Source organism: Populus trichocarpa, chromosome 14 (assembly GCF_000002775.5).
Source record: "Populus trichocarpa isolate Nisqually-1 chromosome 14, P.trichocarpa_v4.1, whole genome shotgun sequence".
In the NCBI taxonomy this organism is placed as follows: domain Eukaryota; kingdom Viridiplantae; phylum Streptophyta; class Magnoliopsida; order Malpighiales; family Salicaceae; genus Populus; species Populus trichocarpa.
The window spans coordinates 13470369-13487965 of NC_037298.2; the positions used below are offsets into that span (position 1 = coordinate 13470369).

Below are 17597 nucleotides of genomic sequence, written 5' to 3' on the forward strand. Positions count from 1 at the left end.
GTTCAATGAAAAAGAGCTAACGAGAAAGATGCCACCTGGGTGGATGCAGAGGAGCTGCGTAAGACATATCCCGAACTCGTGGGCGAGTTCTTCTAAAAGGAAAGGTTATGTTGCACGCCTAAAATGTTTAAGAGAAATGAAGCTAAGTAAGCTAGGGAATTACTTTAATTATTAAAGGGTATTTTAGGTTATGCATATTGTTACTTTAGTTGTTATGTGATTTATTATTTGGTAATGCACAGTTCGTGCGAAGTGGGTCAATTATTTCCTATTAAAGACTAGTTAAGTGGGTCAGTTATTTCTTATTTATTTGCAAGTCTATAAAACGCCTATTAAAGGCTAAAGCATTAGGAATGAAAGGCATCATTTAAATGTGAATATGTGGAGGTTTCCTAGCTCCTCAAATTGCCAAAATTCATTTATATTAATTCTCTAGGTATAACAGATAGTTGTTGTTGTCTTGCTGGCATGGTGATTATGATCAGTGATGGGGGGCTGTGTGGTGTTAGTATGTTAAAGGAGGCAGTGGTCTGGTGAGAAGGGGGTAGTGGTATGGTCGATTTGGTGGACGGTGAATCTGTTGGTGTTTGAAGGAGATAAGAAGAGTTTGAGGCTAGGGTAAAGGATTGACCTGTGGTTTACTAGGAGCTGTTAGGTAGAGAGGGAGACTGGTTTGGGAGGAAGGAAAAAAATGAAGGGCCGCGGGCTACTAGGGTTTTTTTTTTTATGGCCCCTCACCTTTGTGTGTACGTGCACGCGCGTGTGTGTGGGGCCACCTATTTATAGGTGGAAAAGTTTTGTCTTCTTCCCTCAATTGTTTGGTCCAACATTTGTATTTTGATTTTTTTAAAAAAAGAGTAACATCAATATCGATTTAATAAGAAAAATCAATGATTTTGAAAATGACATGTTAAAAGCTGAATGTGTTGAAAAGACATTTGAAATTTAAATTTTCCTGAGACAGCTGAAAATGACGCAAATACATCAAGAACATAATTGTTTTGAGTTTTTGGTGTTTTTTGCTATTTTATTGGTTTTTTTTCTTAAAAATACTTTAAAAATAGGGTCGGTACAAAAATAAAAGGACCAAATGATCAGAGAAAAGAACCTTGGTGCTAGCAAATTAAACAAATATCTGTGACATGTCGATCCAATAGAGAATTGAATTATACAGTAGAGAAGAAGCAAATGGACTATACTCTACGAGGAATAGAGATGTGGAACAACACTGCAGCATTTAAAGCAGGCCGAGGTCGATCGGTGGCAAAGGTTACAGGTGGAATATTGCATATTGGTGTGACAGCAGTATGGCACATGTAGTATAAATGTACATTTGCCAGATATTTGGTGGGCAGGGCATCGGGGAGAAATACAGAGAAGGGGATGATATTGTAAACAGAGTAGCTGCAAACTTACTGGATACTGCTATTATAACAATAACAGGGGAAGGAAAATGAAAAATTTTGAATGTTTTTTTGTACTCATCTTTTTTGTTTTTTTAAACTATTGATGGGATTGAGAATTAACATCGGCGGCCCCTGCGGCAGACTAGGGCTCCAGCATTTGAAGTGATGACCCCGACCATCGATGAGGACTTGGCCCCTAAGCTTGAGGCCCTGGCATAGCTGGCTGCAGCTCCAGCTCCTGATGGAATGAAGTAGGCTCCGTTTAGCAGGAGGTCGCCTTCTGATCTCCAATTCCAATGACTCCAGACTCCAGTTTCCGTGTCTACCCTTTTTGTCACCTGCCAGTATAAATTTTGTTCTCATGACTGTAATCATCACATGATCATCGCTATCACAAGAAATTGCATGTTCATTTAGTATACCTCTTTGGCAAAAGCGTTGGCAGGGGCAAGATATCTGTTGCCCTGGCTATTAATCGTGGGATTAGCACTCCCTCCAATGGCATACATTTCCCAGTGCGTGTAGTCATTGTTCACTACGTGGAAATACCCATGCCTGCACCTGCAAGGTTTATGAATTGACCTCGTTAAGATCATTCTATAAATCCTACGAGGAAACCGCACAAGGGATACATACATACATACATACATACATGTATGTATGTATGTATGTATGTTGATGGTCAATTACCTGGGCATTCTCTGGATAAGACCTTCACCAAAATGGTTATAGGCAATGGTCACTTGCATCTGCTTATCTCTTTTATAGGAGTCACTGTGGCCTAATAGCATAACCTGTTAATTCATTTTTGAAGAAAAACTCAGTCATTCCACACAGTTATAAGCTCATATAATAATAATAATAATAATAAAAAAAAAACAAGAATTGATGGATAGAAAGCATAATTGACCTCGTTATGGTGAGTGAAATAGTTGTTCGAGATGGTAATGGCGGTGGACCCCATTATAGCATCAATAAGGCCATCGGCGCAATTTGAAAGAGAATTGTGATCGATCCATATGTGGCTTGCTCCAAAAATGGAGATACCATCTCCGTCAGCCATAGTTCTCCACCCGTAATGGCTAGGCGAGCTACGAACCATCGCATTGCCTGTACTCTTACAATCATGTATATGGAGACCATGAATTATGACATTCGAGACAAACTGGATGGTGATGCAAGCCCCGTTGGCAATGTGGACATTGGTTCCACGAGCATCTATGGTCTTGAAGCTGTTCAAGATAAGCTCTTGCTTGAGGGTAATCACCATGTCCCTCTTGAACACAATCCACAAAGGCTGGTCTTGAATGACAGCATGGCGTAGAGTCCCTGGTCTTGGGTTAACAGGGTCATCATCGCCAGGGTTGCTAACAACATAGTATTTTCCATCGCGACCTCCGACAGCATTGCGTCCAAAACCAATGCCACAGTTAGCAAGGCGCTTTCTGTGGAGTTGCCAATGGGGATCACATCGCCAACAATCATCAATAGGATTGCCAGTTACGCATGAGAAAAATCCCAATTTCCTCCTTTCAGTGCTGTTGCGTATGCTCCTGGTAAAAACAGAAATCACGGTTATGAAATTGCTATCACCGTCGTCTAATTAATCAAGTTGTTCCTTTCCTTTTCCAATGAGTTGACACGCGAGTTACTAATTATCCACGAGTAACCAGTCTGAAGTCCAAGTTAAAGCACGTGTAGCAGAAAAATAAGAACGAAAAGGCAAACAGTAATGTACATTTATCGCAACAACATTAGATGTGTTCAAAGTCGCGGACCAATATAGTGCAAGTATTTAATCAAACACTTGGAAGTTAAAGCAGGCTGTCCCGCTTCAAGATGTGTAGGCCATGTGATGGGAGATGGATACGGTGCGTACGGAAAAGCGTGTGATTCTCTCCCTCAATTTGCTGTGTAAGAAATAAATGCAAGACTGGGGGAACGAATTCCTGTCTGGTACTTGGTGTGTCGGTGGACAATAAAAATGTGGACATTTAGTGAGTTCATGGTGGCCCTATTGGGTAAATTGAGCAGCTGCTGGATCAACAAAAAGGACTTGGACAAAGGCATACGGTATGAAGCCAGATCTGTGCTATGTGACCTGTATCTACTGTCTCTTGACAGGCTGGAGAACAGGAGCAGAATCTAAGTTGTCTTCCCCACCTGGTCTTTTTACAGGGCGATGTATGTAATTAATACAGTTCCAATAAATCTAAAATGTGAATTTTAGCCTTGCTGGAAAAATTTATGAATTTATAATGGTGTGAAAGAATAACAACAGCTCAATTCTTTAGAAGTGGGACAGAACTTGAGTGAAATTGATTGTAGAATTTAGTGGCAACTGGAGGTGGAATCCTATATTATATATAAACAACGCAGATTAGCACCCATAATTTGATTCAAGAAACTAACTTATCAGAAAAATTAGAAGACTCAATGCAAAAAGATATAAACTCTACCATCAGAAGGGTTTGGTATGCTAGATATCCTGCAATCTGGTAAAAGCAAAAGTCAGCATGCAAAACGGCATCTCCCCTGAATATTTTTTTTTCTCTCGTTTAATGTACACTCAAACTCAACAATGACTTCTTAAAAGGCATTAAAAAGACCATTAAATAATCACAGGCGCATTTGATATAAAGCTAGTGTACTTGTGAATGAGATTTGGACTGGGAAAGAAGAGGAGGACAGGAAATAAATTAAGGGCGTGGTGCGCGGATCTCAGGACATGTGCATGTGCATAAACTGGCAGCAAGATTAAAAGGTAGAAGGAGAGAACGCAACAGTAGAGAACATGGTTGTTGATTAATCCTCAAACGATAGATGGGAGCTTCTTGAACAATAATTTAAAGGGTTTTTTATTTATCACAAAAACCGACAGTAACAGAGAACCAAAAGCGCATAGACATTACCATGGATGAAGCAAAACAGCTAGAAATTATCCTTAGATTTAAACAAGCCCTCTCTTACCTTTTCCCTTTTTTTTTCCCACCTGATTAGTAGTTAGTAACGCCTTTTTCTCAAATTAATTTGACGTATCCTGTATTGAGGATTCATATATACCATTTGTCATTGACTCTTTTGACTGAAACTTCAACACCAGTGAGGTAAAAAATACATCTAACGTTCCGAAAGACCAGTAGAGACTATGCTTGATATACATATCCTATATTTATTTATTTATTTATTTTTTCCCCTTAATATTTCCAACAACAGGACTCTTCTCCAACAAATATAGCTTCAAACTAGCCACATCATTTGTCGTTGACTCTTTAGTGTTTGGCAGGAATTTCAGCACCAGCGAGGTGAGAATGACATCTAATGTTCCAAAAGAGCAGTAAGAACTAAAAACTATACTTAATGTTAAATAAAGAAGACTAGATCAGGGTTTACTTTTGAGTTTAAATATGCACTAGTCATGTGGTCTCTTCGTAGCTCTAAAATTTAAGAAGTTCATTCAATGGAATCACGAGATTTATGGAAATAGAACGGCATGAGCCCAATAAAATAATAACTTAGCATGCATTAGACTTGCTCTTAGTAATTCTCATGGGAAGAGGGATCCAAAATAAATAAATTAAAAAACAAAAAACAAACCAGAGAGAAGGAGAGAGGCACTCACTCATCAACCATTGCAGCCACCTCCTCTGAATCCTCTACAGTATGCTCGTTCCATGCATCATCAGACCTGAAAACATACAAGTAAAACTGAATTTTAATTCAAAATGAAGACATTTTCACATATTTGATGACTAATTTAGCCCCACAAAATCCTGTTACTCGAGTAAGGTCATTTTCGTACATTAAAAAAAACCCAAAGAGTGCGATTCTAACAAATCTAAGCATAACGAATTAACGATCGGTCCGGATTAATTTTCCGGGCGCGATCTCAATGGCTTAAAATTAACGGATGTTAGATAGATTCCGCTCGATTTCATCCAACGGTCCGAGTCCCACCATTTTCAACGTTTACGATTGGGACCTCTGTTCAGATTTTTAACTTGTCTGTTACTCACCACTCTGCCATCGACGAGTTCTTTGACCTTAGCAACTCCTGCGTTTCCTTCAACCTGATAGAATAAATACAAAATATCATGACGACTCTGCGTTGAAAACTAACATTTTCTTCTTAATTCATTCAATGCACTAGACATTAAGCAAATAGAAAATGCTCGTATACGGAGATTCTTTTGGAGCTTGCAATGAAGATCACGGTGATTCAAATGTGAAAAAAAATGCACCTCTGTTTCCATTAATTCCTACTGCAGTCTTCTATATTGAATGAATTCTCATCAAGATGTACCTCAATTTCAGCTCGTCTTTCTCTTCCGCAGCGTTTACACTGAGAAACATAACTAGAACCAGCAATGTCCATGTACAAAAGCATCTTAGCGAAACCGCCATTGTTGAATCAAAGAACACACACTCTCTTATAATTGCTCTTTCTATTCTCTCTTTCTCTAGAAAAGAGAAAATCTCTCTGTTTCTTTTTCTGTGCACTGATGAAGAAGAAGGAGAAGAAGAAGAAGAAGAAGATGGAGTCAGAGAAGAGGTGAAGCTGAGCTCTCTTTTTTATAGTGAAAATTAAACGTCTGTCAAGCCTATATCACTTGCCTAACTTTTTTATTTAACCCTCCTTTTTAACTCTAGTTAAGTTAATTGACCCTCTAATATTAACCACATTTAACCGCCACCCTACCTCCCTAACCGCTACTAACTGATTTCTTCTCTCTCTCCCAAAGAAAGAGTGAGAGAGAGAGAGAGAGCCTTTAAGTCTCCACGTCTCATGTGTGTCGGTCCATCACGTGCCTGATCACCTCCTCTCTGACACATCAGCTCACAATCACTGGGGACCACCGTGGCCTTGTCAGCTTATTTATTTTGATTTACTGGTATTTGGTACTCGCTTTTGACGTTGGGTTATTGATACTCGCTAGTAATGTTTGCCACGCTGTCACATGTTTTTAGAATCCGGTTTCGTACGAATTTGTCTGTTGATTGCAAGATGTACGTCGTTGACAGCTGTCCAGCTCATGAGTACGGTAAAAGGGGTCTATGCTCTTCAAGGTTACTGGTTCTTCCGGTTTGTGTCTCTGTGCAAATCCCCGCGTAAAATGTTTCCCGCTAGTTTACCGCGCTTCTCCTTCTCCTTTCTTCCTTTCTCAATACAAATTTGTCCAGTTTTGACTCGTGTGTTAGGCTTGCTTTTATGTATAGTTATTACTGGTTAGGTGTACTGTGCTATACAGTGGGCTTTTTTTTTCATAAAAAAATCTTAAAAACCTTAAAATTTAAAAGTGTTGAGTTTCTTAATGAAAGAAAATCTAAGAGATTGGGTATCGTTACTTGCCAAATCTAATAATAATATTTATAATAATATATAACTTCTCTTATCCAAGTTTATATATTTTTTAATTTATTAAAAAAAATTATGGTTTTTTTTCATAATAATAATATTTTTAAAAAAATTAATAATAATAATAATAATTTTTAAATTTACCTTTTAAATCAAATTTATGGTTGTTTTTCAAATTTATTAATTCTTATATTAATAATATTAATTATAATAAAAATAAGAATATTTTTAATACAAATAATAATATTTTTAATATTAATAACAATATTAAACTAGAAAAATTTATTTCTCGTTAAATATTATTAGAAAAAATTAACTTTTTAGCCCATTCTCTCCACAAGAGATAAGACTCATTGGTTATATATTCCTCATTTAATGCATAAATATTTTCAAAGTATCTCTTTTTAAAATATCATTATGTTCTTTCTTTAAAAATATGCTTATTTAAGTATATAAGAGTCCCTAAATTTAAAGTTTCCAACCACATTAGCTTACTTAGTACTAGGTACAGGCTACTAATCACCTTAACTAGAAAAAATGAATCAGATTGTTAGAATCATGAGATTAACCGATTATCCAATAAATAAGTTTTGTTTCTAAGTTACTTGGATTTTATTAGAACATTATTATTGACACCGTATATAAAAACCTAATAAAAAGCACTCTTCAGGGGGATGGGTTAAAGGACTCTCTAAAAAAAACCCAACAAATCATCTCGGATACACTATCATTGATAGAAAGTGAATTTATTTTAAAAATAAAATAATTGTATTTTTAATATCAATAAAATTAATCGATTATCTAATATATAAATTTTATTTGTAAATTACTTGAATTTTTTAAAATATTATGATCTACGAAGATTTGAATGTTAATGTATCTCAACTTGAAATATATATATATATATATATATATATATATATATATATATATATATATATATATATATGAAGCTATTATAAACAGAATTTGACAAGAAAAGAGGTGTCAATCTCAAATCTGGCTTGGCTTCAATAAAAATAAAATCATTGCATCCTTTTTCTTGTCTTTTTTTTTGTTCTAGCAACAGTATGATTAGACATTCAATGTACAGTGCCCATAACGTGAGATGGGTCTGTCTGCATTTGTCTTTCCCAGTACGCATGTGGATTCAAATGGTCCATTAATTAATTAGTTTTCTCAGCTGGAGAGCTCTTACAGATCTAATATCACATCCTTGCTATTCTAAAATAATTTTAAAAAATAAAAAAACATTATTTTAATATATTTTAAAATTATAAAAATTATTTTAAAAAATAACCGCTATAACACTGTCAAACATAATTTGAATCTAGAATCCTTCTTGTTGCTGGAACACATCACTGACATAAGATGAGCTTATTAAAAAATAAAATAAAAAGAACAAACCTCCACCCCTTTCCTTTGTTTGTCAAAATTAGGGCAGACAACAATTGCCACTTATGTTCATAATCATGAGAGTTTGCGTCCCTGCTAAGTAATAATCGCTGTGACTAGTTCGAAAAAGTAACAATGGCTATAATCATCAATATAAGGAGTGATTACCTCTACTTTTTTTCCTTTTCTTTTTTAATTTATATACTATATTGTTGAAATTTAAGCATATTAATTAATATTGAGCTGCTAGTCGTCTAAAGGCAGATCATCCATGAAAAAGCCACCTCAATCAATTTAATGTTTTCCCAGTCTGGACCCTTAACCTTAAAGGCTTTTGATAGTCAAAGCAAGTAGTGTTCATCAATCAATCATTTTAGAGTCTAAATTACTAGTTTAAACTCTTGAATTAAGGTTGTTTTTTAATATAATATTAGATTCTCTTTGACCAAATATTACAAATTCAAATCCTTCTATTTTCGTTATTTCTAATTAAATTTTAGGATAAACACTTGTACAAGTTTTAAATTTATAAAAATTTATTTAAGAATTTGTGTTATAATATAAAATCATTTTAAATATCTCGCATATCATGTAAAGTTTTGTGTTGGAAGAATATTTTTTTTATATTATATTTACTGTCACTTTTATATCTTGCATTTATATATATATATAATTAACAAAAAAAAATGTAAATTAATTGGTCAGGTTTTGAGTTTGCTCTATAGAGATTATCAGTTCAAGTTTTACAAACTTCAGAGCCACTAGATACTTTTACATGGTTGTTAACTTCAGAACTCATAGAATTAGTTAAAATACGCACAAATTGATCCAAACAATCATTTTAATTTTTTTTTAAAAAAACATATACAATCACTTCATCAAACGTGCATGTCCTTGCAAAATTTAGATGGAACCCCGCATATTAGCTAGCCAATCCCTTGAGATGCAAGCCAGGCTAGATTGGCCCCCATGAAGGCTTGATGTTTCGCTACCCCCACCAAAACCTCACTCACTTTGATGTTTCCGCTTCTGTACGATCTGTAGTGTTAAATTGAGGGAGAAGGTACAACGCAGACAGCAGTATTGTTGAAGCAATATTAATTGTCTTGCTGTCAGAAATTAATTAAAGTAAGCTTGATAACTTAATCGGCTTCCTTAATCACACAAGAACTTAATTGACATAAAATTATGGAGCATGTCTTGGACTCTGCACGCCATTGATCTTGAGTTCCTGAATCATAAACATAACAAAAAACTCTTACAAGGATATATAATAAAAGCCTCTCAACGTCTGTTATTACTCGAATTAGAAAAAACTCTTGACAAGGCACTTGTTTAATTAATGCTACTTTCAGTACTTGGATTGTCTAAAGAGAAAATAAACAAATAAAAAAAAAAAATACTTGCATTGACTGTGCACAACATAGCAAGGGCATACGGCAGCCGTGGTTGATTTCTTGTTCCAAAATGATGGTGAAAGAGAGACTTTTGGACTTTTGCTCTAGCACCGTTTCGTTGCTTTATTCACCTACCTCTCGTGATGATTTGCAAATGTCATCAACTCAAAATTCTGTTCTAAATCATTGTTTTATTGCGATTCGTCTGTGTTAATGGTGCGGGAGGGTCAACGTCACTTCATGTTTGTGTCTGCTGCTGCACTGGGAGGAGGGGGGATCCGTCAAGAATGTTCTCATTGAATCTCTGGAAATTGCTTCAAAATCCAAGAATTGTGAAATAATTAAGATACATAACACACAATTTTGTAGTTGTAATGAACGTGGACCACCATGCATTTCATTCAATTCAAAGCTCCACGAAAACTTTGACCAGCTAATTGTACGTACTGATCAACTCAAGTTTGGTGGTGAAGTGAACCACCCACAAGAACCATATTGAAATGGCACTCACCATGTTTATAGCGCATTCCATTTTCTAATTGCTCGAAGCAATGCCTGGCCATAATTAATAATCAGTGTGTCTGTACGAATATATATATATATATATATATATCCATCCATTGAATTAATGGCATTATTTCAGTGTTGCCTGCGCATCAGCATGCATGCATGTTCCCTTATTTTGTCAATTATACGTCTTCTAAGTTGTAGTTAACGTGTTACAAGAGGTTTCAGGGGGGCGTTTCCGACCAACTTCACTGGTAAAATTGAATATTGATCAGAATCGAACTGGGGTTGGTGGGGGTTAGCAGCTGGTTTGTTTATTAGGCGTGTGAATTCTTCGTTGCCGGCACAACTCGAGGGAAAAAAAAAAGGTCGCATGTCTTTTCCCCGCTAATCAGGGGAGCTAGAGCCTGTTAATTGATTCCTTCCTGAATACGAAATACTAATCCCACCAATTTCTTCATCTCTTTGATAAAACAAAAGGGGGTTATGAAACTTGTGGGAGTTCATATTGACTCATTTGTGTTTGAAACTGTGGTGTACGTGTTTTTTAAAATAGTTTTTTATTTAAAAATGAATTAAGTGATTTTTTTATTATTAATTTGATATATTTTCAAATAAAAAACACTTAAAAACAGTTAGAAATATACTCTCAGACACCCAATTGTAATTTGTGTTGATAGGTGTTAAAGAATCATCTCAACCCAATAGCTTAAACTGTTATATGAGATTCCAGGATATGATTTATATTATTCTCTAACGCACCCCCTCAAGTGAAAGTTTTTTGGGTTTGAAACTTACACATACCCACATTACCTTGTGTTTAATTTTTATCAAATAAATGGAGATGGTGAGATTCGAACTCGTGACCGCTTGGTCATCAAGGCTCTGATACCATGTCAGAGAACCATCACAATCCAATAATTTAAGCTGTTAGATAAGGTTTTAGGATATGATTTATATTATTTTTTAATAATAGGTAAAAGGAAATGACAGTGATCAGTTGCTTATATATCTCCACCAACTCCTTGCTAAATTAGTCGCTTCTCCACATACAAAACATATGATGAGAAGCCATTATTGACTCGACAAAATGGCAAGCACATGATCTATTATGCTTGAATCAAACACCCGCAAGTGATCAATTGTTAATTGCTCCTGTCCTCCTTCCACAGCAAATGACAGAAGTCGTCGTCCTTGCAAAGATTGATGGATCGACTTCACATTAAACAAACAAATAATTAATGAGTGTGGAGAGTGACTAATTGTAGTTGTCATGGTTCCACAGTACTGTCCATTCCTATCAAAGAAAAACCAGCAGAAAGAGGGAGCAGCCAAGACGATCATGTCATAAACACAACATCTTTGGTTTGACAATTTAATGTCAAAGAATCATTTATATATAAGGTTTTACAAATAGTTTTATAGTAATATTTTCACAGTATATTAGCCCGAATTCAAGATAAAACTACCTTGTAAAGAAAATTGAGTTTTTTCTTTCCCAGCCGAATCATAAGTTGGGATTGACCTTAGGGAGAAGGGCGGGCGCCAGTTCTCTTGGACTTCTTTGTGTCGTTAGGTTGATCAAATTAGTCGAGAAACTAAGTTACAATTCATCATAGTTATGAAGTGAAACCAAACCCAATACTCTGCCATAGTCATGCATGATGAGCGGAGGTCAAACTTCTAGATGTTTTTGGAAGATGAAATTAAGATCAATGTGGTAATTCAACACCGGAACTGCAGGTTGGGGACGACGACATAATTTTAGCTTGTTAAATATTAACTCATTAAAGCCAAATAATTATATGCATGTTCTTATCAGGCCAAGATCCACAGCTTAACAGAGAGGGTTTGTCCATTTGGACCAAGACCCATTCCATTGGTAAACAACCTTATCCACTTAATGGATAGACCTAATTTATTGATTGGAATGCGGTCACCTAAATCTTTCTCTCTTCTCTTCCGTTTCCAATGATTCTCACTCTCTTCTCTCAACATCTGAGACCTAAACATAAGAAAAATAAAGTTTATGATTAAAACATTAACAAAAACCTAAAGCCCGTGAGAAAAGTATTATGGAGAGGGCTTGATTTATTGTTTTTAAAAAAGTAAATTGTTTATTAGGGGTTTCCTAGATCGAATGAGATTGAGATGTATTTGGGATAAATCATAAAATTATGATTTGAAAGGGTTCAAGGGTTACCATCTAGTATTATGGTTACTAGAAAACCTAATGGTCCGCGAGAGTCTGGGTAAGAGTACTGGTTGAGTAAGGGAAAAACGTATCACCCCTAGTATACCCTGCATATGGTAAGCTACATTATTGATTATTCAAAGTCATGTTTCTATTCGTTAGCCAGCTAAGATTTAAGAAAAGTCTTCCTCAGTAAAGAGATCATTATATTATCAGGTTAAAACCTAATCATTCTAAATTCCAAAAAAAAAATTGTTTGAGGTTTAAGAAAAGTTCTCCTTAGTAAGGAGATTTTTATCTCATCAGGTTAAACACTAACCATTCTAAAGCCCACAAAATAAAATAAAAATGGTTTTTTATTTGAAATTATGATCAAATCCTAATGGATAATCACAAACTTGTTATGATACCCATTAAATTTTGTGTTTTTCAAAGTATGAAAAATTGCAATTTATATATTGTTTTTTTATGAAATATGCATAAAAATTTTAAAAGTTTGCCGTATGCACGCAAAATAAAATATATTTTTGTATTTTTTAAATGAGAATTTGTTTTAGAATTTTTGAAATTTTAGAAAAAAACGGGTATTTTTAATACTAGGTCCGTATCTTACAATATAAGTCTATAGCCCAGATATTAAGTGAAATTGTTGGAAACATATGCGAGGGACTCACAAATAATTTTAAAATGATCCCTGGATTTTTTCAGGATTTTTGAAAATTATTTGAGGGTTTATTTGGAAAAAACACAAAAAATAAGAATATAAACATTGTTCGAAAATCAGTAAGGCTTGTTTGCCAAACACGTTTTCGACTAAAATTTGAACGCTTAAAAAATATTTTAAGGACGGGTTTTACAAACATAACTTAAGACCAAAATATTGTATTTTTTCTTTGATAAAAATGATTATGTCAAACATTGCCTTACTGAAAAATGGGCTCAGCCCAACCACGTAGATTGGGCTTCCTGGCCCAAATACCCAAACCTATAAACACGACCTAAAACCAAAATAAAAAAATAAAGATAAAGGGGGAAAACATTTGACTTTTCTCAAAAACTTACGAAGAAACCCAAAAACAAATATTCAAAACATAGACTAGGTCAAATCGAAATAAAGACACATAGACATACAAACACATTATTCAAATAAGAATCTGAAACTGAATCATCACGATAATCAAACAAATATCATGATTATTTGACTTTATGCAAAAAATAAAACAAAAGAAATGAAGATAAAAAAAAACCCCTTTTAAATCGGTGTTTTTAAGTCATAAAAAACTTAAATTAAAGATTAACAAGCATGCGAACGCACATGTAAGAACTATCAATCGACCAAAATAACTCAGAGAACAACAACCTAAGTAAAGTTCAATGGATAAATGTCAACCCAAAAAAGTCAGCAAACCCAAAAGGCCAACAAAAGATCTAAACCCAGAAAATTGCAATAAAACTATATATAAAAAAAAAAAACCTAAACCTAGCAACCTAAGCTTAAGCATGCTTACCATAAATTATTGGAATCATCAAAACAATAAAAAAAACAAAAGATTAAAGGCAAAAACAGAAAGCAAGAACCATAATGACAACAAGTAAAAAAAGCTTTTCTCTATGCATAAACATTGTTCCATTAATCATAGAAAATGTATATCTACCATGGAGATCAAATCTCATTTGATTTGAAGGTTCAAAACTCCACATTCATTGATCGGAAAGTGAGCTCTCAATAAACTTAAAACCGTCAAATGCAGGGGAAGCTTATCAGGAACAAGATGTTGTTGAGTTCATTGAGTCAAAGGAGGTATAAACATGCGTTGAGGATAACTGATCCTTGTAGATGAGGTGTTTCTCATTCCATTAATGGTGGTTTGAGTCTCTAAGGTAGTTGGAGATACCTTGTTCATTCGCCTGAAGGTGGCAATCCAATTAGCCTTCTCGGTTGAAGAAGATGACATACAAGGACTAGATAACGTGTCAATCATCTCTTCATTAAAGATGAGTGACATGTCGTTCAGATTAAACTCTAGAAATTAGGGTTTTCTAATTGGGAATTCGCAAACTTCAATTTGGTCTTTGTTGTTTCAATTCTAGCATATGCACTCTCAATTGACCCTCAAATTTTTTAATTTTTGCAATCGCACCCTTGAAAACAACTTTGATTTGACTCCTTTGATTTGAGCGTCTTTTTCAAATTGGTCCTTGGTTTCTAATTTTTTTAATTTGACCACTATCAACTATCAAACTTTCAATTTCTTTCAAGATGACCCCTGATTTTAATTGATTGTAGTCCCCGAACTTACACGTCTTTTGCACTTTGGTCCTTGATTTTGAGATTCTTCAATTTAGCTTTTAATTGACCCATGAACTTTGATTTTCTTGCAATTTAAACCCTGATTTCATCTCATTAAGCTTGTAAAAATTAAATATGGTCCTTCAAAATTTAAATCTTATCAATTAAGCTCAAATTAAGCTTCCAAACTTAATTTATCACCAATTAATTCTTTAATAAAATTAATTTGACCCATTAAAAGTCTAATTAAGTCCTTGCACTTAATTAATCATTTTAATTTGACCTAAATTAATTTATAAACTTAATTAAACATTTAAGTATACCTATGATTAAATCAAATTACCTTATTAAAAATCTAATTAGGTTTAAGTTAACCTTGAATTTTTATGTAAATTCATCCAATTTGTTTTTAAGTTAACCTTGAAATTGAATTTACACTGCCTTTTATATTTACATCCTTTAATGGTGCAATTGAATTTTTAAATAAAATCAAAGATCTAATTTGGTACTTCCATCTCTCATTTATGCATATAAATCATTCTTCAACTTGTTTTTGCCAATCTAATTAGGTCTTCTTATATTTTTTTCCAACCTTTTTTTTCTTTTTTTATTTTATTTAAAAGAAAATGATAATTTTGGGGGAATCTAAAATTAGGTTATGATAGGGGTCATTGAGTCATTTCACAAGGATCATTTGTCATTTTATATTTGAGCAAGGACAACTTGGTCTTTTTAATTTTTTTGCACAATATAATTACTTAATTACCCTTAAAAAAAAACATAGTAAAATGACTTTGTTGCTTTTGAAATCAAAGTTTCCTTACCTTGCCTCCAAAGGCTTATTCATACTTTTATTTTGGTGTTTTTGACTTTTTGTAATTATCATTTGGTCTTAAGAGAAATTTGATATTTTAATAATTATAAAAAAGAGAAGTTGTTGGCATATGCGAGTAAGCCGCTCTATTTTGCTCAAACAACACGAACAGTGGCTTGTGATGGTTAAAAATAGAATTCTTTGGTGTTTTTTGATTCATCATCGCAGGGCCTACTCCACAGGCGGCTTGTGTGATGTGATTCTCTTCGGTTTGATTCCTCATTAATTTTTGCACCTAACTTTCTAAAACTTCAGAACAACCCCTCAATTGTTTTTCCTTTGGATTTGATTCTTATTCTTTTAATTAATTTTTTTAATTTGAATTATTTATAGATTTAAAAAAAATTAATCTCATCCTCCTTTAATATTTTAATTTGACATATTTCGTCTTCATTGTTTTGATTGCTTTCAATTGATATTTTTTATTTGAATTATTTTGTATAATTAAATTTTTTTTTCAATTTCGTCCTTTTTAAATTTTTCTTAATATGTTTAATTCGGTCCTCATTCTTTTATTGCTATTTATTTTATTTGAGATCATTTTTAAAATTTTTTTTGTTTACAATTTCATCCTCCATTTTTTATTGCTACTTTTTACTTTGACAAATTTTCTAAATTGATATTTTTTTTATTTTATTTTTTAACATTGAATTGAACTTCTTAATTAAGCTCAAGTATATGATTTAATGGATTATGAATTTTGGAGATTACCCCGGATTTAGGAGATTTATTTGGTTCATTTATTTTTTTTAAATAAATTTTCAATTTCATCCTTCAATATTTGATTTGATTAAAGACTAGGAACCACTATTTTTTTTATTTACTTTCTATAGGATTTTTCACTAATTTTTAAAATAAATCTAGTTATCTTTTTTTATTTGTCAATCTTTGTTAAATTTAGCTTTTTTAAAAAGAAATTCTTGTTTTGAATTAAATTAAATCAATTGCTTAAATATAAGTGTCGCACGTGGACGGCGTCGCGGCGATCATCCTCCACACTCAATGTGTGTGTGTGTGTATCTGGAAAATATGGGGAGACAAGGAGTTCTTTTCTTTTTATTAGTGGAAAAAAAAGAATGGGAGTCGCCACCTAGTATTCTGGTCACTAGAAACCATAACTGGTCTCAGAGATCGGGTACGGAGACTGGTTGCGTAAAGGGAAGGTATTAGCACCCCAAATACGCTCTACCTAAGGTAAGCTGCATTGTTTTATTGTCTGATAAAAATCTAAGGTCTTGTCATGTTTTTTAATTGTTGGTCCGTCTATGGTTCAAGAAAAGCCCTCCTCAGTAAGGAAGTTCTTATCTTATGGGGCAAAGCCTAACAATTCTAATGTCTATAAAAGAAAACTATCTTTTTAATATCGGGAGTACGTTTTACGTATAAATTCATAATCCCTGATATTAAGAAAACAAAATAATTTTTTTGGAATTTTTGAAATATTGGTCAAGTTCTCGTGACTTTAATAAACTAGTTATTAAAGCCAAAATGCATGCTAAAACATTTTTTTTGAAGTTTTCTTTGTTGTATGAAAATATGATGTAATTTTTTTCTTTGAGAGACTTGGCCATATGCATGAAAACAAAACACTTTTTTTTGAAGACTTGACGAAAACCGGGTATTTTAATACCAGATTTGTATCTTTACAATATAAAAATACAAACTGATATTGATCAAAATGCAGTAACGAAATTGCGGAAAATCACAGATTTTTTAAAAGGTTTTTTTGGAAATTTGAAATTTGTTTTTTACTGAACCAGACCCGGCCCAAAAGGGACTGGGCTGAAATCGGCCCAAAATAAAACGGGCCTACTTTCTACAGGGCTGGACTCAGCCCAGCCGCATGGGCTGGGCTGATGTTCCAGCCCGAAATGAACATAGACTGGTTATTGTGCATGAGCACAGTAATCAGTTAATTAATTAGCCGGTTACTGTGCACCTGCACAGTAACCAGCTAATTAATTTCTTGCTTGCAGATTGTGCACAGTGCACGTTCTGCATGCAAGAAGATGAACAACCGAAGGTGATAAGGGAAAGAATTACCTGTGATGATGAGCCTGGATAGATGGGCTGACGGTGGTGCTGGTGGCTGATTTGGCGGTGGTGTTGCTGCGGCCTTCTTCCTTCTCTTCTCTGCGTTTTTCTTCAGCTCTGTTCGCCTCTGTTTTCGTTTCTTCC

At 34.0% G+C, this 17597-nt stretch overlaps 1 protein-coding gene across 1 annotated transcript; it reads right to left on the reverse strand.

Annotated features, from left to right (window-relative positions):
* Positions 1-1094: 1094 nt before the first annotated feature.
* On the reverse strand, positions 1095-5978 carry LOC7469382 (probable pectate lyase 8). The gene is made up of 7 exons (XM_002321206.4): positions 5710-5978; positions 5423-5476; positions 5029-5094; positions 2317-2959; positions 2097-2200; positions 1829-1967; positions 1095-1744 (listed from the first exon to the last, which is right to left on the reverse strand). The coding sequence occupies exons 1-7, from the start codon at positions 5808-5810 to the stop codon at positions 1523-1525; spliced, it is 1329 nt and encodes a 442-aa protein (XP_002321242.3). The 5' UTR covers positions 5811-5978; the 3' UTR covers positions 1095-1522.
* Between the last annotated feature and the right edge of the window lie 11619 nt (positions 5979-17597).